This window comes from Mesoplodon densirostris, chromosome 7 (genome assembly GCF_025265405.1).
Source record: "Mesoplodon densirostris isolate mMesDen1 chromosome 7, mMesDen1 primary haplotype, whole genome shotgun sequence".
Lineage (NCBI taxonomy): Eukaryota > Metazoa > Chordata > Mammalia > Artiodactyla > Ziphiidae > Mesoplodon > Mesoplodon densirostris.
The window spans coordinates 95724406-95748953 of NC_082667.1; the positions used below are offsets into that span (position 1 = coordinate 95724406).

A 24548-nucleotide genomic window follows, 5' to 3' on the forward strand; every position below is an offset into this window, starting at 1 on the left:
GGTTGCATCAGTGACTGGAAATTTGGTTTTATAGCATAACCATTTGATGATGTTTCTGGATGATGGAGATGAATTCTCTGTTGTGTGAGAAACAACAGAGAAACTGATTGGTTAGTCTTTTTTGTTTGATTTTCTGTTCATCTATATTTTCGTGAGCTCACATCAATTCAGAATTTTGTACCCCCTGGGAAAGAGGATAACTCTTTAAGATCTAGGCCAGTTTGTCTTTGTATTTCTGTGTTTACCCTTGACTGGGCTGAGGTGTGAGACTGAAGCCATAAGTTCACACTCTTCCCATCCTTATTTCTTCTTTCTTTCATAACGTGCAGCAGTAGGTAGAGAGATCTCTTGAAGGTTACTCCAAAGCCCATGGAAGTGAATGTTCTGGTAAACCTTGGGCTCTGCTGATGGGGGCCGGGCCATCTAGGAGCAATGTTGGCACCAGGCTTGGTCGCCTCTCTACCACTGGTGGCGGCTAAGTACAGACAAAAGCACAGGTAGCTCCCCAGGAGGAAGCTCAGCACCACAACAAACCCCAACAGGAAGACAGTCCTTGGGAAGGTCAGGAACAGGTGCTGAATAAGAAAGACAGTGTCAACAACCTGCAAGTGTCCAAGGTCATCAACGTAAGTCTCCAGGTACAAGTCTGACACCACCAGCTGGACCAGAAACAGTGCTCTCCACAGCCGTGGTGGCAGCTTAGGCTGTCACCATCAAGAGGAAGAAGAGGAAGTACCTGGTGTTCCAGGCCCCAATGCAGTTGTTCACCCACACACAGTGATGGTCAAACTGATGTACACACCAGTTATACATGCTGCAGTGCTTGGATCACGCTGGTTTCCTTAAATCACACGTGGAGCACTTCACATTCTTTGGGAACATCACTTAATCGAATTCATAAACTTGAAGAAACAGTAATTCGTTTGCTTTTGTTATGGTACCCGGGGTTGGTTACACAACTTAGGGCAAAAACAAACAAACAAAACAGGTTTACAACCAGCAGCAGATAAGGCAGAAAAAGGTAATACAAGGAGAACTCCAGCTCTTGACAAAGGCAAAATATTTCCCAGGTGTATTTGGTATAAACTATCCCTTGCAAGATAAGATGCAAGATAACAAAGGTGTGGTTCCATGTATGAAAGTGGTAATGAAGCAATCTTAGTATGGCTGTCCAAGGCATTCTGGAATCATACAGGGAAAAGAATCTGTGCTCCTCCTCTGACCAGGCCTTTCAGGCAATGGGTTTTTGAGCAGAGACAGATTGTAACAACACCAATCAGCACCAAAGCCGGGTAGAACAAGAAGAGAACCAGAAAGTCCATCCTGGGGGAGGTGATTCAGGGTCCCCAGCCTACATATATCTTTTGTTTGGATAGTTTTCAGCTGGTAACTCTGGCATTCCTCCTCCAAACATTCACGGAGAATTCAAACGGCGTCTCCTCTTGTGCAGTGGCATCCGCCTGGCACAACAGGTGGCACCCAAAGCTGCAGGACATGGTTCCTCTAAGACAGCGGTCCCTAACCTTTTTGGCACCAGGGGCCAGAAGACAGTTTTTCCACGGACAGTGGGGGAGTGGTTCAGGAGGTAATGCAAGCGATGGTTCAGGTGGTGATGTGAGAGATGGGGAGCGGCAGATGAAGCTCCGCTCACTTGCCCGCTGCTCACCTCCTGCTGTCTGGCCTGGCTCCTAAGGGTTGGGGACCTCTGCTCTAGGAGGCTGGATCTGGCACCGGGATCCTTACATAATCTTAATATGTCCCAAATTCACAGAAAATGAGAAAAGTAGTTTTAATATAGTAAATGTGTTTTTTTTTTATTCTTTTTTACAGATACTATTAACTCAGAAACATCTTAAGAATTTAAGTTCACATAATAATGGTAAGTCTCTGGCAAATCAGAATGGTTTAATAATCTTGGTTTTATGAAAAAAGTTGTCTTTTCTCTGATTTATTAGTGTGAAGTATAATACAAGTATACACTTTATTTTATTTTAAAATAAGAAATGAGTTTGTTTTCTCATGAACATACTAGTTAGTTTGTACTTTCTCAGTGAGTCCTTCCCTGACTTAGAGCACTTCAAGTTAAGAATTACACCTTAACCCCTGATTCCCAATTGCCTGACACTGCCTTACAAGTATTTTTCCCATAGAACTTATCATCTTCTAACATACTATATAATTTAATCACTTATTATGTCTACTGTTTATTGCCTGTCTTTCTCGGGCACATGGGAAGCTCCATGAGGGCAAGGGCTTTTGTCTCGTTTGCTGACATAATCCAAGAGTCAAGTAGATGCTCAATAAATATATTTGAATAAATTAATATGGAATTGAGGCTGAATGCCAGCAATGATGAGAAGTCAGTAACAGGATATATAGTCAGCCTGACCAGTTCCTGAAAAATAACTTCTCTCACTCCTCCCCAGACTAGACACTAGAAAATTAAAGAAATAGCAGCAGCCCTCAGAAATTCTCAGAACCTGATGTTGAATTTCTGAGGTGTCCCTGAGGGGAGGATCCACTGATCAGGTTGAGATATGAGAGTGGTTGAGTCCAGACTTCCAACACCAAGCTTCCTGTCCTGAGGTGCTTCAATTTCTTCCTGGCCCCTAAACTAGGCAAGAAGGCACAAACTAAGATGAAGTCCCTTATCCCTCCCCCAGCTAGGGACACTGATAATCCATGAAAATATGAACTCAGAGAGCAAATAAGTGAGGCATCTGAGGAGAGAAAGATGTTCAAAAGAAAGTTCACATGCTGAAAAAAAAAAGCCGCTTCATCTGTGAGATAGGCTGGAACCTGGGAACTGGGATCTTTACTGGAGTGCTTGCACCTGGGAAAATATCTCCTCCAGCAACAGAATACAAAGAAACCTATAAGGGACTAAAAATAATTGCTTGCATGTGCAGTTGGGGCAAATTATGAACAATAAGATACAAAAAGGCCAAAACCCAACTGCCACTTCTGAGGTGTTGGGAGCAAAAGCAGGGTACTGGGCATGATCCCTGCACACAGCACCACCAAGACCACATAGAGAAATATTGAAAGACCTCAGAATTAGATTGCTAGAGTTTTTCATGTGATATACTTTCTGGAACAGCCTTTACTTTCTGTAGTAGTTTGAAGCCTGCTTCAGATACAGTGAAATTTCTGTTCATATGCATGTAACCTATTTAGGTTTCAGGCTTTCAAACTAAATTTGATCTGGCTGAAACTTATTCACATATTTTTGTGACTGGCCTGTAATGAGCAAAGAGCGAGAGTAGGGGGAGAGGGAAGGAGAGAGCGGTACAGAGAAGGAGATTGATTATATAGTTGTGTTTATGGGACGTGGAAGTCCTGGCAGTTAAACCTAACCACTTTAGAGTATTAATATTATGAAAATAACAAAATTGAACTTCAGGTTCACTTGTAGAAAGGAAAATCTGAGACTCCTTTCCTTTTTTTTTTTTTTTTTTTTTTTTTTTTGCGGTATGCGGGCCTCTCACTGCTGTGGCCTCCCCCGTTGCGGAGCACAGGCTCCGGACGCGCAGGCTCAGCGGCCATGGCTCACGGGCCCAGCCGCTCCGCGGCATATGGGATCCTCCCAGACCGGGGCACGAACCCGTATCCCCTGCATCGGCAGGTGGACTCTCAACCACTTGCGCCACCAGGGAGGCCCCCTTTTTTTTTTTTTTTCTTTTGCGGTATGCGGGCCTCTCACCGCTGTGGCCCCTCACGTTGCGGAGCACAGCCTCCGGACGCGCAGGCTCAGCGGCCATGGCTCACGGGGCCCAGCTGCTCCGCGGGACGTGGGATCCTCCCTCATCGTGGCCCGAACCCGCGTCCCCTGCATCGGCAGGCGGACTCTCAACCACTGCGCCACCTGGGAAGCCCCTCCTCTTTCCTTCTTTCTTGCCACCTTTTCCTTATTTGGGTTTCTGTAGCATGTGTGGTTCGTGCTACTTGCTTGGCAATTAGTTAGCATTGATTTTACTCTCTGTACACATTCATGTACATTTCTAGTCTTACCTTTGTGACCATGGAAGTAATAATACCTCTCAGGATTACTGCAAGTCTCAAAGCGGATTAGGTGTGTAATGATGCTTGAAAAACTATGGTACTAAATATAATTCTAGGACACCAGCCAAGGGATCAGGGGGCTCAGCCAAAGTAGGGTTATGAATCTGTGTACTGGGAACAAACACTGAGGCAAGGGCCTGTTTGCACACACTGGGTTAGTCAGAAGAAGGTGTACACCTCTGGGATTCATACTAACCCTTGGTATACTGGCCCACTGGAGAGCAAGATTGGCCCTTCTGATATGAGCACCACTGATGGCTGGACTGAGGTTCCAGGCATAATGTTTGTTTTGAAGATTGACTTGGGTACTGGGGAAGGCCTTGACTGAGGTAAAGACATAGTGACTCTGGCTTTCAGGCAAAGACAGAAGAATGTGGTAGAGAACTTGCTAGTCACTTTCTCTGTAAGGCTTGGTAAGATTAAAAATAGAAGTGTTTTCACTATAAGAACAAAATGGAATTTAAAAAAAAAATCTTGAAACTTCTTTTTTAACCTTTTAAAGAAAGTCCTAGGCTACCAACAACTTTCTTCCAGAAGAGCAATCCTTAAGATTTTGTATTTTCTTTTGTGATTTATTCTTTGATTTTTGTACCAAGAAATGCAAATATCAAGGGAGAAAACCCCTCAAAACCTCGAAAACTCTTGTTGAAAATTAAACCACATTCTTGAAGAGGGGAAGAAGAATGGATTAGTAGACTGAGCACTGGATGGTGATGAAAAAACTTGAGATCTTTTTATCTGCTTCCTTATTCTTTTATAATCAATTTTCCCTGAGTTTCCTATGGGGGAAGGGGGCTCAAAACGTTGTAGATAACAATATAAGGGCTATCTATGACTCCCAAATTTCTAGCTCCAAATTCTTCCTTGAACTCAAGCTTTTATATCTACTACCTAATTGGACATCTTCTCTTGGATGTGTAATAGGCAACTCAAACCCAGCAAAGTCAAAATTTCCCTCTTGATTTCCAGCCCTCATAAACCCATTCTTCCTCTAATCTTCCTCATTTCGCCACCTTTCTCCCACTTGCTTAGGCCGAAAACTTGGGAGTCATTCTTGACTCCCCCCCCCGCCCACTTTTTTTCCCTAAAATCCCACAGGCACTTCAGGAACAAATCCTGTTGGCTTTACCTGGAAGAATTTCCTCGATCTGACCATTCTTAGCATCTTCATTGCTCCTTCCTTGGTCAGCACTGTCATCGTCTCTCCCTTGGCAAATGCCACTGTCTGGTGTCCCTGCACCCACTCATAAGCTTTTACAATCTCTTTGCCACCCGGCAGCCAGACTGACCCTTTAAAACCTAGCTGAGATCATGTTATTCCCCTGCTCAAACCCTTCTCATGTCATCAGAGTGAAGTCGATCTCCACAGGTGGCCTGCAGGTTCTGGGTAGTTTGTCTGGCTTTCTCTTGGACCTCACCTCCTTCTATTTTTCTTCTCCCTCGCTGCCTCCAGCCATACTAGCCTTTCTGCTGTGCCTCAAATGTGCCCGACCCCTTCCTAGCTCAAGGCCTTGCACTTACTGCTTCCTCTACCTGAAACCCAGAGACACCGTGTCTCCTTCCTTCCCTCACTTCACATCTTTGCATAAATTTCCCTGACTCAGCATATCCTTTCCCTACACATGCTTTTTTTTTTTTTTTTTTTTTTTTTTACAAATTTAATCAGTTATACATATACATATGTTTCCACATCCACTCCCTTTTGCGTCTCCCTCCCACCCTCCCCATCCCACCCCTCCAGGCGGTCACAAAGCACCAAGCTGATCTCCCTGTGCTACGCGGCCGCCTCCCACCAGCCATCTACCCCACGTCTGGTAGTGTATATATGTCCATGCCGCTCCCCCACTTTGTCACAGCCTACCCTTCCCCCTCCCCATATCCCCAAGTCCATGCTCTAGTAGGTCTGTGTCTTTATTCCTGTCCTACCCCTATGCTCTTGATGACATTTTTTTCTTAAATTCCATATATATGTGTCAGCATACAGCACCTGTCCTTCTCTTTCTGACTTACCTCACTCCGCACGAGAGACTCCAGGTCCATCCACCTCACCACAAACAGCTCAATTTCATTTCTTTTTATGGCTGAGCAACATTCCATTGTATATATGTGCCACATCTTCTTTATCCATTCATCCGATGATGGACACCTAGGTTGCTTCCATCTCCGGGCCATTGTAAATAGGGCTGCTATGAACATTCTGGTACATGTCTCTTTCTGAATTATGGTTTTCCCAGGGTATATGCCCAGCAGTGGGATTGCTGGGTCACATGGCAGCTCCATTTGTAGTTTTTTAAGGAACCTCCATACCGCTCTCCATAGTGGCTGTACCAATTCACATTCCCACCAGCAGTGCAAGAGTGTTCCCTTTTTTCCACACCCTCTCCAGCATTTATTGTTTCTAGATTTTTTGATGATGGCCATTCTGACTGGTGTGAGATGATATCTCATTGTAGTTTTGATTTGCATTTCTCTAATGAGTAAAGATGTTGAGCATCCTTTCATGTGTTTGTTGGCAGTCTGTATATCTTCTGTGGAGAAATGTCTATTTAGGTCTTCTGCCCATTTTTGGATTGGGTTGTTTGTTTTTTTGCTATTGAGCTGCATGAGCTGCTTATAAATTTTGGAGATTAATCCTTTGTCAGTTGCTTCATTTGCAAATATTTTCTCCCATTCTGAGGGTTGTCTTTTCGTCTTGTTTATGGTTTCCTTTGCTGTGCAAAACCTTTGAAGTTTCATTAGGTCCCATGTGTTTATTTTCGTCTTTATTTCCATTTCTCTAGGAGGTGGGTCAAAAAAGATCTTGCTGTGATTTATGTCATAGAGTGTTCTGCCTATGTTTTCCTCTAGGAGTTTGATAGTGTCTGGCCTTACATTTAGGTCTTTAATCCATTTTGAGCTTATTTTTGTGTATGGTGTTAGGGAGTGATCTAATCTCATACTTTTACATGTCCCTATCCAGTTTTCCCAGCACCACTTATTGAAGAGACTGTCCTTTCTCCACTGTACATTCCTGCCTCCTTTATCAAAGATAAGGTGACCATATGTCCGTGGGTTTATCTCTGGGCTTTCTATCCTGTTCCATTGATCTATCTTTCTGTTTTTGTGCCAGTACCATACTGTCTTGATTACTGTAGCTTTGTAGTATAGTCTGAAGTCAGGGAGCCCGATTCCTCCAGCTCCATTTTTCGTTCTCAAGATTGCCTTGGCTATTCGGGGTCTTTTGTGTTTCCATACAAATTGTGAAATTTTTTGTTCTAGTTCTGTGAAAAATGCCATCGGTAGTTTGATAGGGATTGCATTGAATCTGTAGATTGCTTTGGGTAGTAGAGTCATTTTCACAATGTTGATTCTTCCAATCCAAGAACATGGTACATCTCTCCATCTATTTGTATCATCTTTAATTTCTTTCATCAGTGTCTTATAATTTTCTGCATACAGGTCTTTTGTCTCCTTAGGTAGGTTTATTCCTAGATATTTTATTCTTTTTGTTGCAATGGTAAATGGGAGTGTTTCCTTGATTTCACTTTCAGATTTTTCATCATTAGTATATAGGAATGCCAGAGATTTCTGTGCATTAATTTTGTATCCTGCAACTTTACCAAATTCATTGATTAGCTCTAGTAGTTTTCTGGTAGCATCTTTAGGATTCTCTATGTATAGTATCATGTCATCTGCAAACAGTGACAGCTTTACTTCTTCTTTTCCCATTTGGATTCCTTTTATTTCCTTTTCTTCTCTGATTGCTGTGGCTAAAACTTCCAAAACTATGTTGAATAAGAGTGGTGAGAGTGGGCAACCTTGTCTTGTTCCTGATCTTAGTGGAAATGGTTTCAGTTTTTCACCATTGAGGACGATGCTGGCTGTGGGTTTGTCATATATGGCCTTTATTATGTTGAGGAAAGTTCCCTCTATGCCTACTTTCTGCAGGGTTTTTATCATAAATGGGTGTTGAATTTTGTCAAAAGCTTTCTCTGCATCTATTGAGATGATCATATGGTTTTTCTCCTTCAGTTTGTTAATATGGTGTATCACATTGATTGATTTGCGTATATTGAAGAATCCTTGCATTCCTGGAATAAACCCCACTTGATCATGGTGTATGATCCTTTTAATGTGCTGTTGGATTCTGTTTGCTAGTATTTTGTTGAGGATTTTTGCATCTATGTTCATCAGTGATATTGGCCTGTAGTTTTCTTTCTTTGTGACATCCTTGTCTGGTTTTGGTATCAAGGTGATGGTGGCCTCGTAGAATGAGTTTGGGAGTGTTCCTCCCTCTGCTATATTTTGGAAGAGTTTGAGAAGGGTAGGTGTTAGCTCTTCTCTAAATGCTTGATAGAATTCGCCTGTGAAGCCATCTGGTCCTGGGCTTTTGTTTGTTGGAAGATTTTTAATCACAGTTTCAATTTCAGTGCTTGTGATTGGTCTGTTCATATTTTCTATTTCTTCCTGATTCAGTCTTGGCAGGTTGTGCATTTCTAAGAATTTGTCCATTTCTTCCAGGTTGTCCATTTTATTTGCATAGAGTTGCTTATAGTAATCTCTCATGATCTTTTGTATTTCTGCAGTGTCAGTTGTTACTTCTCCTTTTTCATTTCTAATTCTATTGATTTGAGTCTTCTCTCTTTTTTTCTTGATGAGTCTGGCTAATGGTTTATCAATTTTGTTTATCTTCTCAAAGAACCAGCTTTTAGTTTTATTGATCTTTGCTATCGTTTCCTTCATTTCTTTTTCATTTATTTCTGATCTGATTTTTATGATTTCTTTCCTTCTGCTAACTTTGGGATGTTTTTGTTCTTCTTTCTCTAATTGCTTTAGGTGCAAGGTTAGGTTGTTTATTCGAGATATTTCCTGTTTCTTAAGGTGGGATTGTATTGCGATAAACTTCCCTCTTAGAACTGCTTTTGCTGCATCCCATAGGTTTTGGGTCGTCGTGTCTCCATTGTCATTTGTTTCTAGGTATTTTTTAATTTCCTCTTTGATTTCTTCAGTGATCACTTCGTTATTGAGTAGTGTATTGTTTAGCCTCCATGTGTTTGTATGTTTTACAGCTCTTTTCCTGTAATTGATATCTAGTCTCATAGCATTGTGGTCGGAAAAGATACTTGATACAATTTCAATTTTCTTAAATTTACTAAGGCTTGATTTGTGACCCAAGATATGATCTATCCTGGAGAATGTTCCATGAGCACTTGAGAAAAATGTGTATTCTGTTGTTTTGGGATGGAATGTCCTATAAATATCAATTAAGTCCATCTTGTTTAATGTATCATTTAAAGCTTGTGTTTCCTTATTTATTTTCATTTTGGATGACCTGTCCATTGGTGAAAGTGGGGTGTTAAAGTCCCCTACTATGATTGTGTTACTGTCGATTTCTCCTTTTATGGCTGTTAATATTTCCCTTATGTATTGAGGTGCTCCTATGTTTGGTGCATAAATATTTACAATTGTTATATCTTCTTCTTGGATTGATCCCTTGATCATTATGTAGTGTCCTTCTTTGTCTCTTCTAGTAGTCTTTATTTTAAAGTCTATTTTGTCTGATATGAGAATTGCTACTCCAGCTTTCTTTTGGTTTCCATTTGCATGGAATATCTTTTTCCATCCCCTTACTTTCAATCTGTATGTGTCTCTAGGTCTGAAGTGGGTCTCTTGTAGACAGCATATATATGGGTCTTGTTTTTGTATCCATTCAGCCAGTCTGTGTCTTTTGGTGGGAGCATTTAGTCCATTTACATTTAAGGTAATTATTGATATGTATGTTCCTATTCCCATTTTCTTAATTGTTTTGGGTTCGTTATTGTAGTTCTTTTCCTTCTGTTGTGTTTCTTGCCTAGAGAAGTTCCTTTAGCATTTGTTGTAAAGCTGGTTTGGTGGTGCTGAACTCTCTCAGCTTTTGCTTGTCTGTAAAGGTTTTAATTTCTCCATCAAATCTGAATGAGATCCTTGCTGGGTAGAGTAATCTTGGTTGCAGGTTTTTCTCCTTCATCACTTTAAGTATGTCCTGCCACTCCCTTCTGGCTTGTAGAGTTTCTGCTGAGAGATCAGCTGTTATCCTGATGGGGATTCCCTTGTGTGTTATTTGTTGTTTTTGCCTTGCTGCTTTTAATATGATTTCTTTGTGTTTAATTTTTGACAGTTTGATTAATATGTGTCTTGGTGTATTTCTCCTTGGATTTATTCTGTATGGGACTCTCTGTGCCTCCTGGACTTGATTAACTATTTCCTTTCCCATATTAGGGAAGTTTTCAACTATAATCTCTTCAAATATTTTCTCAGTCCCTTTCTTTTTCTCTTCTTCTTCTGGAACCCCTATAATTCGAATGTTGGTGCGTTTAATGTTGTCCCAGAGGTCTCTGAGACTGTCCTCTGTTCTTTTCATTCTTTTTTCTTTATTTTGCTGTGCAGCAGTTATTTCCACTATTTTATCTTCCACCTCACTTATCCGTTCTTCTGCCTCAGTTATTCTGCTATTGATCCCATCTAGAGTATTTTTTATTTCATTTATTGTGTTTTTAATCGATGCTTGATTCGTCTTTAGTTCTTCTAGGTCCTTGTTAACTGTTTCTTGCATTTTGTCTATTCTATTTCCAAGATTTTGGATCATCTTTACCATCATTATTCTGAATTCTTTTTCAGATAGACTGCCTATTACCTCTTCATTTGTTAGGTCTGGTGGGTTTTTATCTTGCTCCTTCTCCTGCTGTGTGTTTTTCTGTCTTCTCATTTTGCTTATGTTACTGTGTTTGGGGTCTCCTTTTTGCAGGCTGCAGGTTCGTAGTTCCCGTTGTTTTTGGTGTCTGTCCCCAGTGGCTAAGGTTGGTTTAGTGGGTTGTGTAGGCTTCTTGGTGGAGGGGACTACTGCCTGTGTTCTGGTGGATGAGGCTGGATCTTGTCTTTCTGGTGGGCAGGTCCACGTCTGGTGGTGTGTTTTGGGGTGTTTGCGGACTTTTTATGATTTGAGGCAGCCTCTCTGCTAATGGGTGGCGTTGTGTTCCTGTCTTGCTAGTTGTTTGGCATAGGGTGTCCAGCACTGTAGCTTGCTGGTCGTTGAGTGAAGCTGGGTGCTGGTGTTGAGATGGAGATCTCTGGAGGATTTTCGCCGTTTGATATTATGTGGAGCTGGGAGGTCTCTTGTGGACCAGTGTCCTGAAGTTCGCTCTCCCACCTCAGAGGCACAGCACTGACTCCTGGCTCCTCAATTTGGGATGATTTGTTGTCTATTCATGTATTCCACAGATGCAGGGTACATGAAGTTGATTGTGGAGCTTTAATCCGCTGCTTCTGAGGCTGCTGGGAGAGGTTTCCCTTTCTCCTCTTTGTTCTCACAGCTCCTGGGTCTCAGCTTTGGATTTGGCCCCGCCTCTGCGTGTAGGTCGCCGGAGGGCGTCTGTTCTTCGCTCAGACAGGACAGGGTTAAAGGAGCAGCCTCTTCGGGGACTCTGGCTCACTCAGGCCGGGCGGGAGGGAGGGGCACGGAGTGCGGGGCGAGCCCGCAGCGGCAGAGGTCGGCGTGACGCCGCACCAGCCCGAGGCGCGCCGCGCGCTCTCCCAGGGAAGCCGCCCCCGGATCCCGGGACCCCGGCAGTGGCAGGCTGCACAGGCTCCCGGAAGGGCAGCGCGGGCAGCGACCCGCGCCCGCACACAGGCCCCCCGGCGGCGGCAGCAGCAGCCCCAGCGTCCCACGCCCGCCCCTGGGCTCCGCGCCCCCAGCCGCGACTCGCGCCCGTCTCCGGAGCTCCTCCACGCGGCGCTCTCAATCCCCTCCCCTCGCGCACCAGGAAACCAAGAGGGAAGAAAAAGTCTCCTGCCTCTTCGGCAGCTCCAGAGTTTTCCCGGACTCCCTCCCGGCTAGCTGCGGCACACTAGCCCCCCCCAGGCTGAGCTCTCGCCGCCAGCCCCAGTCCTCTCCCTGCGCCCCGACCGAAGCCCGAGCCCCAGCTCCAGCGCCGCCCGCCCCGGCCGGGGAGCAGACAAGCCTCTCGGGCCGGTGAGCGCCGCTCGGCACCGCCCCTCCGCGCGGGAATCTCTCCGCTCCGCCCCACCCAGGTACGTGGGGAGCTTCCCGCCCCCTGGGAGGTCCGGGGTCCTCCGCCAGCGCTCAGCAGGTGCTCCGCAGGAGCCGTTCCACGTGTAGCTGCACCTCCGGTGCATCTGTGGGGAGGAAGGCGATCCCCGCGTCCCACTCCTCCGCCATCCCACCCGGAAGTCCCCTACACATGCTTTTATAAAATGGCACTCCAACCCCCTTTATCCCCTTCCCTGCTTTATTTATTTTTCACATCATTTTTAATGTCTTTCATTGCATCTAGATTTATTTATTCATTTGAATATTGAATGTCTCTCCCATTAGAATGTAAGCTCCTTGAGGGCAGAAGTTTACACTTGAAAGCAGCTGAGCCTAGACTGGGGCCCACATAAAGTAAACACTTAATAAATATTTTTTCATGCATTAAGAATGAGTACTGAGGGTGATGGTGGGATAGCTAGGGCCTTCAAAAAAGGCTGAATTATTTGTGGAGATAAAACTGTTTTAGGGAAGGGGTGAAGTCTTTCAAAATAAATGGTCAAAAATTTATTAACTTCCAGAAATTGTCAGTTCATACATGCAAATATGCCTAAAGTTTAGTAAAGTGACACACTACAATTGTTGGGCAGCCTGCGATTCATGTGGAATGTGCTCTAATAGGACTTTTGACATCCCATCCTCTACCGAGGCAGCTGTGAATAACCAACCTCAAAAGCTCCCATTATTTACACTGCATTACAGGACTGGGCTTTTCCAAGAATAAACAAATTGCTAACTATTTACACAGACTTGCTTTTTTTCCCCCACTGCAGAGGAGCTAAAATGGATTTGAATGTTACATTTCTCAACTGGTCTTTTGTAACAGTTTTTTCATCCTTCTATCCTTATCTTTTCTGATCTCTCCCTCTACTCTTGTAGGAACAACACGCTGCATTGTGCAACAAAGGTTTAATATTATCCCCAACCATTTAAAATGATATATTGAATGAAAGGAAAGTTGGATTAAGATGAATGGAGAAGAGATTAACATGAGGATATATGCATTAGAAGCATCCTCTTTTGGACTAATTTCCTACTCTAACTTATTTACCAGCAGGCTTCCCAATTCTGCTCTATTTCGATTCCAAGAGTCTAAGTGGTGAAACTAAGGCAGGGATTATGGCATTTTGAGTATAATAGGATGCCTTTTAGTCTTGCCGTGTTGACAAGCCACTTGGGGATGGGAATGAGACCAAAGACAGGGTCAGCAGATGGAAGATGATCCGAAGATGCTGTTTAGGCCTACTCAGGCCTGTAGGAGAGAGACACAGAAAATCTTTTGGCCTAGACTTTTCTGTGATCCATTATGGGAGTCTAAAACTCCAACCTGTTGACAAACATTATGCATTTCCTCTCAAATGCTACTTTGCTGGGTAATTTGGCTATAAATATTCACAAAACCCTTTAATATCATTGTACATATAAATGAAGGCACCTGAAGACCCTATGATATGTTTTAAACATATCACACAGAATTCCAAATAAAAACGGTAGTTCATTTGTGATCTACCATGTGAAGTGGAAGTCCAAGATGTTTCCAAAGAAACATTTGAAAAAGAACAGAGGACCTAGAAAGGTGGGTCTGCCATTTCACACCAGGCTAACTGGAAGAGAGCTTGGTCCGGCCACAGAAAATTTAAGGCTGAGCTGTTAGGGAAGCTCCTCACCTAGGTGAATCCATTTGTCCTTCAGTAGCCTTTCTGGTACTTTCCAAATAGTTATCATTGAGGTTAATAGGACAATACACAGAGATCATCAGAAAGCAAACTCTGTTCTGCTTCCTCTTGATCTCAAAAGAAGCAGTCAAACCACACTTTGTTCAAAACTGTTATTTAACTGAATATTTTTGCACTGTTATTCTGAAAACAAGTGAGGAGCATATGTTATAAATTACTTCTGCACAAAATTCCTCTTTCAGATGAGCATATAAATGCTCTGACTGAGTTCTGACACAAACAAAATCACTATTTCTTGTGCTTTAGAGAGACTATATCTTTCCAAAATACATACAACTATATCTGGAAGCCAGTTCTCTTACTCAACAAAGGAATAAGGATTTGTAAGAATTACTTTTGGGGAATGGAGGTTAACCGCAGTCAGTATATTATTTGATTGTTGATTTAATTTGGAATTTGGAAAAGAAAAATTTCAGGTCACTGGCTATCAATCCTTGTGGTACTATAGCTCAGCTATCTCAAGGGATATACACAAATTCTCCAAAGCATCTCAAAACCAAATTAATTCTAATTGCTTCAAAAACAACAATTATAGAGCCCTTATAAGGTACCAGGGACTATCTAGAGTTCTACATATTTTGACTCATATTTTTTTTTTTTTTTTTTTTCTTTTTGCGGTATGTGGGCCTCTCACTGTTGTGGCCTCTCCCGTTGCGGAGCACAGGCTCCGGACGCGCAGGCCCAGCGGCCATGGCTCACGGGCCCAGCCGCTCCGCGGCATATGGGATCCCCCCAGACCGGGGCACGAACCCGTATCCCCTGCATCGGCAGGCGGACTCTCAACCACTTGCGCCACCAGGGAGGCCCTTGACTCATATATTTAAGCCTCTAAATATCCCTAGGAGGTAAGAACTATTCTTACTGTAATTTTACAAAGGAGGAAACTAAGACAGAAATTAGGGAACTCGACCAACCTCACAAGGCTAAAAATAGCAGATCTGGGGTTTGAATTCAGTCAGGCCTCAGAGCACATGCTTTTTGCATCCAGTAACATTCATTTATTTAGTGAAGTGTTTACAGTGGACATGCCCCTCGGCTAGCCCTGGACATAAGGAGGACATCTGGCTGGTTGTGCTCGGCACCAGATGCCTTCAGGCTGATGTTTCATTGCTATGGGGTCCCTGTCACAGCCGACCAGATTGCACGGTCTGCACAGATAATTGCACCACCTTGATCTCCTTGCTTATTACTTAAAACAAGTAATAGGTTTATTGAGATATAATTCACATACCATACAATTCCTCCACTTAAGGTGTACAATTTAATGGCTTTCAGTTATTCACAGATCACCTTTAGAGTGTCATCCGTCACCTTTAGCCACCATCACCTTTAGCGTGTCATACCCATTAATAGTCACAGCTGCCCCCTCCCTCCAGCTGATGACAAGCAGTAATCAGCTTTCTGCGTCTATGGCGTTTCCTATTCTGAACATCTCATATATATACAATCATACAATATGTGGCCTTTTGTGTTTGACTTCTTTCACTTAGTATAATGTTTTCACATTTCATTCATGTTGTAGCATGTATTAGTCCTTTTCTAAATTGCCAAATAATGTTCTAATATGTGGATTTACCAGGGTTAAAAAAATCCACTCCTCATTTAATGGCCATGTTTCTACTTGTTGGCTGTTATGAATAATGCTGCTGTGAACCTTCGTGTGCACTTTTTTGTGTGGACATATGTTTTGATTTATCACAGGTATATAGGAGTGCAATTGCTGGGTTGTGTGGTAACTCTATGTTTAGTGTTTTGACGAGATGCCAGACTGTGTTCCCTCCTTGCTTATTGATACTAAGAAGTTTTCCTCAGCTGACTGTTTTTGCAAAAGTGACTTTTCTTACTCTGTAGAGTCAGTTGACATTGGAAAGCAGGGATAGCAGATTTTGTCTTCAACAGTCAAAGATTCAACATCTGGTTGGCTGTAAATAGCCACTTTCAGTAACAGAACCAAATGGAAAGTTTAGAGTAACCTTGAGTAACTGCCCCATCCTTTTTTTTCAACATTTTATTTTTTAAAATATATTTTTCTACTTCTTATACTTTATTTATTTTATTATTATTATTATTTTTGGCTGCATTGGGTCTTCATTGCAGTGCGTGGGTTTTCTCTAGTTGCTGTGAGCTGGGGCTGCTCTTTGTTGTGGTGTGTGGCTTCTCACGGCGGTGGCTTCTCTTGCTGTGGAGCACAGGCTCTAGGCACGTGGGCTTCAGTAGTTGTGGCATGTGAGCTCAGTAGTTGTGGCTTGCTGGCTCTGGAGTGCAGGCTCAGTAGCTGTGGGGCATGGGCTTAGTTGCTCTGCGGCATGTGGGATCTTCCCAGACCAGGGCTCGAACCCGTGTCCCCTGTATTGGCAGGCGGACTCTTAACCACTGCGCCACTAGGGAAGTCCCCAGTCCCTTCTTAATATTGTCTTTTTAGTGAGTGTATGAAACAAATTTAATAAATGATGGTAATAATTAGAGCTAATATCTGTTGAACACTGTAGATGTTCGTCTATGAAATATGTTAAATGTATTTTATCATCTAATTGTAGAAGTTCTGAAAGTTTATTTAAATTGAAATATAGTTGATTTACAATGTTGTGTTAGTTTCTGGTGAACAGCAAAGTGGTTCAGTTATATGTATACATATATATATATATATATGTTCTTTTTCATATTCTTTTCTGTCATGGTTTATTACAAGATATTGAATTTAGTTCGCTGTGCTATACAGTAGGTTCTTGTTGTTTTCTATTTTATATATAGTTGTTTGTATATGCTAATCCCAAACTCCTAACTTATCCCTCCCCTCCCTTTCCCCTTTGGTAACTATAAGTTTGTTTTCTATGTCTGTGAGTCTGTTTCTGTTTTGTAAATAAGTTCATTAGTATCATTATTTTAGATTCCACATATAAGTGACATCATATGGTATTTGTCTTTCTCTTTCTGACTTACTTCACTTAGTATGATAATCTCTAGGTCATTCCATACTGCTGCAAATGACATGATTTCATTCTTTTTATGGTTGAGTAGTATTCCATTGTATATATATACCACATCTTCTTTATCCATTTTTATGTTGATGGACATTTACGTTGCTTCCATGTCTTGGCTATCGCGAATAGTGCTGCTATGATCGTTGGGGTGCCTGTATCTTTTCAAATTAGAGTTTCTTCCAGATATATACCCAGGAGTGGGATTGCTGGATCATATGGCAACTCTATTTAGTTTTTCTGTTTAGTTTTTTGAGGAACCTCCATACTGTATTCCATAGTGGATTCACCAATTTACATTCCCACCAACAATGTAGGAGGTTTCCCTTTTCTCCACACCCTCTCCAGCATTCATTATTTGTAGACATTTTAATGATGGCCATTCTGACCGGTGTGAGTGATACCTCATTGTAGTTTTGATTTGCATTTCTCTAATAATTAACGAAGTTGAGCATTTTTCATGTTCCTTTTGGCCATCTGTATGTCTTCTTTGGAGAAATGTCTATTCATGTCTTCTGCCCATTTTTTTTTTTTTTTGCGGTACACGGGCCTCTCACTGTTGTGGCCTCTCCCATTGCGGAGCACAGGCTCCAGATGCTCAGGCTCAGCGGCCATGGCTCACGGGCCTTAGCCGCTCAGCGGCATGTGGGATCTTCCCAGACCGGGGCACGAACCCGTGTCCCCTGCATCGGCAGGCGGACTCTCAACCACTGCGCCACCAGGGAAGCCCTTCTGCCCATTTTTTGATTGGGTTGTTTGTTTTTTGTTATTGAGATGTATGAGCTGTTTGTATATTTTAGAAATTAAGCCCTTGTCAGTCTCATCGTTTGCAAATATTTTCTCCCAGTCTGTATGTTGTCTTTTTGTTTTGTTTATGGTTTCCTTTGGTGTGCAAAAGTTATAAGTTTGATTAAATATGATTTATTTTTGCTTTTACTTCTATTGCTTTGGGAGACTGACTTAAGAAAACATTGCTATGATTTATGTCAGAGAATATTTTGCCTATGTTCTCTTCTATGAGTTTTATGGTGTCATGTCTTATATTTAAATCTTGAAGCCATTTTGAGTTTATTTCTGTGTAGGGTGTGAGGGAATGTTCTAACTTCATTGATTTACGTGTGGCTGTCCAGCTTTCCCAACACCACTTGCTGAAGAGACTGTCTTTTCTCCATTGTATATTTTTGCCTCCTTTGTCAAAGATTAATTGACTGTAGGTGTGTGGGTTTATTTCTGGGCTCTCTTTTCTGTTCCATTGAACCATACATCTATTTTCTTCCAATACCATGATTCCTGTAGCTTTGTAGTATTTTCTGAAGTTTGGGAGGGTTATGTCTCCAACTTTGTTCTTTTTCCTCAGGATTGCTTTGGCAATTCTGTGTCTTTTATGGTTCCATATAAATTTTAGGATTATTTGTTCTAGTTCTGTGAAAAATGTCATGGGCAATTTGATAGGGATAGTGTTATATCTGTAGATTGCTTTGGATAGTATGGCCATTTTAACAATATTAATTTTTCCAATCTAAGAACATGGGATATCTTTCTATTTCTTTGAATCATCTTCAATTTCCTTTATCAATGTTTTATAGTAGAACTACTAAAATGTAAGATTAAAAAAAATAAGAATGACAGACAGCTGTATTTTATCTGTACTAATGACTAGGTACGAAAAAAATGGTTTAGCTTGAAGTGAGAAAAACTAAAACAAAAGACAAACTTCCCTAAATGGAAAGCTGTTCAGAAGAGACCCACTTAGATGGGTTAAAGATAGTTTCATTGAGGGCATTTTATTTTCGGGAAGAGGGAAAAAGAGTGAATTATGAGTATTTTTTCTGGGTCTGCATACTCATGATACTATATCAAGGTTTGAGTTTTCTATAGGTACACAGAATTTGTTGCCAAAGTGTGATAGAAGCTAGTAAACATTAACAAAAGAGAAATGAGGAACTATCCTTATACAACGTTTTTATTGGCTTTTGTTAAAAGTCTTCCTGTTGCAAAGTGCCCACCTCTTACCTAGTATGAAAATCTATTTGAGTAGGTTTGCCCGCTGTAACCTACTTCAAAGACCAGTGAGCACACATAGAGTCAAACAAACAAACAAACACAAAAACAATGAGAAACAAAACTTATACAGTATGTTGTCTGTGATATGTTTAAAGGCAGATATATTTATATTCATCATAACAAATGTTAAGGCCAAAAAAGCCACTGCTTGTAAAGAATTATTATAATTTGTATAGTAATGCTATTTCCTATTAAAAGAATTATAATACATGTCAGGGAGTCCACAAGTAGGCTTCTTCCTGGAAATAAAAACCAAACTTATCAATTTGCCTCAGTGTATTAGGTAAGAAAAAAATGACGGGTGTCTAACTGAAGCATGCATTGTGTTGATTCTGATTTTGTGTAAAACTGACCATATAGGAATTTTCCATTTGGATTAAAATTCTGAATCCAAAACTAAGAAACAGTTTAGAAGCATAATTATTTTCAACAAATTCTAAATTACCCTTAGAATTGAAGGCCATGGGAAGAATACGTAACCTGAGTTCTGATTTAGTCCTTAAGATCCGGTTACCAGCTGCTCTCCATCATCTTCATTCCTTAGGAAAGACTAGACTCTTCTATTTAGCAACCAATCCAGGAACTAGATTTCAGCACACTAACCACATCTTCCTTCTCTGTATCATACTTGTACGCTTTGGGTCCTGAAAAGAAGTAAATGTAGCCTAAAAGAGACAAAGTTGAAATTATGGTTACTGAAAATTACTTGCAAATTTATAAATGGGATTGTCTTATAGTTGTAACTTTCTTGGGGTAGCACCAAAGGGGCACTGAGAACGTGTCAGGTGGCAGTTAGCTAATCCTCTGCACAGCTCTCTCTGAGCCCTAGAACTTGACACCCCTAACATGTTGATCATCTCTCATCTCTCTGCTCATGCCAGAGGTGCTTTTTGCTTCTACTCAGGCTGTTCCCCTCCAGGAAATCCAGCCCCCGCTGTTTTCTTTCCCTAGTCAAACCTCTAACCATTCTTTAAAACCCAGCTGAAGTCCCACCATGAAATCCACAGCACCTGATGCCTGTTTTGATCTCTTCTTCCTCAGATCACCTCTTGCAATTATTGTGAAGACTACCACACAATTCAATACTAAATTATAGATTGTCTTGTTTTCTAGTAATTTCATCTGTGTTGGATGGAGGGTCATTTCCCAAAGAGAATAACCATTCCACAAGTGCAGAGACCATATCAAACTGTCTTTGCATTTCTGAACGGTGTCCAGCTCTGTGCTATGTACTCAAGAAGAATGTTTTGACCGATTCAAAAGATCCAATTAAACTTATTGAACCCAGTTCAATTCAATTCAACTTTCCCAGCTATGTGTTAAATTTCAGGAGTTGGGTGATGGAGTGGGGAAAGGCCCTGGGACGGTTGAGAGTATGTGCATTTTAAAGATGAAAAAGGTAATTTTGACTGGATGGCCTTTATGATGTACCTGACTAATGCACTGAAGCTATACTTTTAAAACTTTCCATTTGTAAAGAGAGAACCATAATGACAGACTTTTTATACTCTTTCTGGTGGTTAATCTTGTTAGCTAAATTTATAAGGGACTCAGGGACAAAAAAATAAGAACCAAGGACTCCCATTTGGAAATCCATCTTCTTCTATGTTAAAGCAGAGACCAGATTTCTTGTTGCAATTTCTACAAAGAAACTTTACAGTGGAAACACTCACCATTTAACTCCACAGCAGCATCTATTTGACCATTAACTCCTGAAAATTCTTCTTCAGTATTCTTTGGATAGTCTTTTTCCATTTTCCTTTTTCGTTCATCATAGCTGGAAGAAATATTATTTCATAAATAATATAAACAAGAAGTATTTATCGATTGTAGAAGACACTGTGCTAGTCAGGCATATTTAGCCAGGGCTGATTTATGATTTACTTTAGATCTCTCTCTGTCTCTCTGTCTTTCACAAACACACACAGACACACACACACACACACACACACACACACACACACATTCTGCCATTTCTCTCCCAGTTTCCAGAGATTCTGGGAACACTAGTTTGGGAGTCATTTGCTCTAAACATTCTGCTTAAAAAATTGCCAGATATATTGTATAGAAGTATAGGATCATATTTCTATAATTAAAAAAATACTGCCTTTCAATGGGAACTCTGCATATATTTTTAGTGCTTTATTTACTGTTGCAATTTCTATCTCTCTTATGTTCTCTATGTATGAATTTCTTGGCTTACCAAATGGTTAAAAGCCCTTCACAGAGGCTTTGATTAATGAGCTTCTTGCTGTGTACCCATAGAGGAGGGATTGAACAAATAATGCACAGTGAATGAATAAATAAATGTGTGAATGCTCAATAGATAAAGATAAGAAATGAGAAAATATGGAATAATGGAGTCTTTGCCTTTTAAATGGTTTTAATTGAATTAAATTGTTTCATTTCCTAGAAAGATTATACAACTGTCCAAAGAGTAAATTAAGTTTTTTTTTCTGAATCCACAACTACCGAGCAATGATAACTCTGAAGATTGGTTAATACATCTCTTTGTGATCTAAATTACCCCTTGTAGAAAAGACTGTGACTTGTATGAATCAGTATGACTTGTATGAGTTCAGCATGTAGGCAGGGCAGACTCTTTTCCCTTCAAGAAGATTTCATTTAAAGTGTGAGAAAGTCCCTTCTTCATTAGCATAGAGCTCCCAATGCGGACATTCCCAAGGTGGACACGCCACTCCTTTCCCACCCAAAGGTCAATTTCTCCTGTGTCTGGGCCACTGAGAGTTTCCTGCAGCAGCAGATTACAACCACCTTCTCCTGAAATGTGCCTTTCTTGTAACTATGACTGCACAGGCCAGGGGACAGATCTCTCATGATACTGAGTGGATCAAACGTTGGGAAAGAAGTATTCAGGCTGAAACTGACTAGTGGGCTGAGGTGCTTTATGGGGTGTTGAGGATAGGAGTGGAAGCTAAATCCTAGAAGTATCAATAGGAGTCCAAACTCCCTTTCCAGGAGAGCTATTAGAATCTTCCAAGTAGGCCAAGGGGAAAACCAAGCTATATGAGTTACTGTAAGCACAAATAAACATGGAAGCCATTTACCATATTTTGTTGTCATCAGAAGTGCCAGTAAAGTGTGGAGACAGGACACCTGTGTGGTATTAGAAGGAGTGGTTGCAAGGTATCAGGACTGTAATGAGGGAAAGACTAGAGAGAAAGAACAGCCAGGCATATTGTCTCTCCCATGGCTAGGACTTCTTTTGTTCACTTTGTTCCAGTGTCTGAAATCTAGAGTCAGACACTGAAAGTACAGGTTGTTTACATATTAATCTTTGTTCACTAGGTTTTCTGCTCTCAATTCCCTGAGGCAGTTATACTGGGAAAATGGATGCTTTGAGTGAAGGGAGTGAGGAAGATAATTCCAAAGCTTAAAATATTTGGGGAGAGGGATGCAAAAGGAAGAACAAAGAAGTGACCAAGAGACATTTGGTGTCTGTAGATACAGAGGGAAATGTGGTGGGGGGATGCCAGAGAACATGACATTTTGAATTCTTTGCTTAATGTTGCTCAGGGAAAATGGTGAAATGCCTTTCATGTCTTTATCCTCTTTTGTCTGCTCTGAATAGAGGATTCGAAGCTGAGCTATCATAATTAGAGCTATGCCTTACCTTTGTGTTCATTAAACATTTATGAGTGATTTTGAGAACTAATCACCATTTATATTGTTTTATGGCAAAATGTGTTCTCAGTTCCAAACAAGTGACTAAAGAATATCTATAGGGAAACCTATTACAAGTTGGGATCTGCTTGTATTATATTTAAATTGGATTGAGAAATCTGAAAGTATGAAAGGAGAGGGTAAAGATCTTTTCTGAGACTAGAAAAACTGTTTAAATAATACAGGAATAAGTTTTAAAGAGAAAATGATGACTATTAATCCAATAGAAAGATCTGAAAAAGAAATCTTTCTCTTTTTATCTGTCTGCTTAGTTTGCTAATGTGGGTGATGGTGACATCTAAAATCTTATATATATATATGTTCAGAGGATAATGGAGGTAATAATATTATATTATATATAATGGAGGTAATAATAATATTATATGTAAATAAAATTTCAGAAGAAATTTTAGAGATGTAATGTCTGGCTGAGAATTTTAATTTTCAATTGCATTTATAAAAACGTAGGCAAAAATTTTGGCAAAACTATGAAATCATTTTTTTTCTCCATCCCTTCTACCACTTATGTATTTAATAGTCCCTCTCCCTTTCTGCCAACCCCCTCTCTGCCCTCTTGCCTCTTATCCTATAACTGCTTTCCAAAGAGTATTACTCTCAATAAAATCTATCTCAAAGTATCAGTCTGACACATAAGTCACCATTTTAAGATTAGCTGATAACATGTATATTTCATTTGGACCTTTTACGTAGTCACTGTGTAGATGGGCCTACATAATTAACATAGGGTTACCTACTTTTCATTTTACCAAGTAAGGACATTACCATCAATGCTCAAAATAAAAATTACCACCTATTTTCATTATCATTTCACAAAGAAAAGAAACTTTAATACTAAAAAAGGCAGAAAGGACATAATTTCAGAATAAAAGATGGTTCTTGCCAATAATACTGACCCAGATCACACCCCCCTGTGTTTATTATATTGTGCTATTTTTATTTTTCTGTGGACTGCTGAAAACTTTGTGATGATCTAGCCCTTGGTTTTTGGACAGATATTTGAAGATTTCTGTTATAGAGCAAAGAGTGTATAGTCAGATGGTTCTGGGTTTGAGTTCTGACTCTGTTACCTGCTGGCTCTGTGATCAGGGGAAAGTGTTCTGAGCTCTGAGCCCTGGTTTCCTTATCTGCAATACAGTAGTCATGAGGATGAGAGAAATCACACACACACACACACACACACACACACGCACACACACGCACGTGCCTGGTACATGTCAAAATCAAGGTCTGGCCCAAGCTATGACTTCATAGTTTATTTTGGCCCCAAGAACCAATAACTGACTGGCTAGTATGACGTTTAGTGAATGTTGCCATTTGGTCTGGGATCCTAAGTCACCAAAGAGTTTAGTCTTTACCTAATTTTTTAAACACACTTCATTAGGATAACATGCAATAGTAGGCAAGGTTGAGAAGAGGAGAAAGGAGGTCTAGAGAATGTTGGAGGTAGTCCAGAGACCTCAGCAGAAAAGGGGTTAGGAGGTCTACTAGTATGTTGAGGATTTGGCTGAGGGTAAAAGAAAATAAAATTATATGACAGGATGAGAATTATGGGCATGGGTATTTTAATTGACAGTAAATAAATAAATCAATGGTGAAGAGAGTAAAAGGGGACAACGTATGGTAGATGGGACGGATCTCTGTATTTGGATTCAGAGGGCATAAAATATAGCCTCAGATGGACTATTTTTAGCTGTGTGACCTTGATCTAATCACTTAATCTCTTAGATGCAATATTTTCAACTACGAAATCGAGATAGCAGTACCTACTTCTCAAGATTGTTGAGAAGGCAGATGGGAAAATGAGAGAATATGAGAAAATAGTGTGATTCCTAACACATAATAAACCATCAATATTTGAGTACTAAGAAAATATTTATTGAATATACTAGAAACCTGCTAAAATCATTGCATATGTTTTCTCATTACTGAGGTCTTTTT

The 24548-nt window shown here is 40.8% G+C and overlaps 1 protein-coding gene, 1 long non-coding RNA gene and 1 pseudogene across 2 annotated transcripts in view; 1 reads left to right on the forward strand and 2 right to left on the reverse strand.

The window, feature by feature from the left end:
* LOC132493035 (uncharacterized) overlaps window positions 1-24548 on the forward strand; it is a 110317-nt gene that overhangs the window by 79743 nt on the left and 6026 nt on the right. The window contains exon 3 of the long non-coding RNA XR_009532950.1: window positions 1831-1879. This is a non-coding gene — a long non-coding RNA (uncharacterized LOC132493035). The remainder of the gene's footprint in view (window positions 1-1830; window positions 1880-24548) is intronic.
* On the reverse strand, window positions 301-1322 carry LOC132494043 (palmitoyltransferase ZDHHC4-like; annotated as a pseudogene).
* The window catches only part of MMP20 (matrix metallopeptidase 20), a 46812-nt gene continuing 41733 nt past the window's right edge, over window positions 19470-24548 (reverse strand). The window contains exons 9-10 of the mRNA XM_060103085.1: window positions 20579-20682; window positions 19470-19570 (exon numbers count right to left, since the gene is read on the reverse strand). Of these exons, the coding sequence (XP_059959068.1) occupies window positions 19470-19570; window positions 20579-20682 (205 nt within the window). The remainder of the gene's footprint in view (window positions 19571-20578; window positions 20683-24548) is intronic.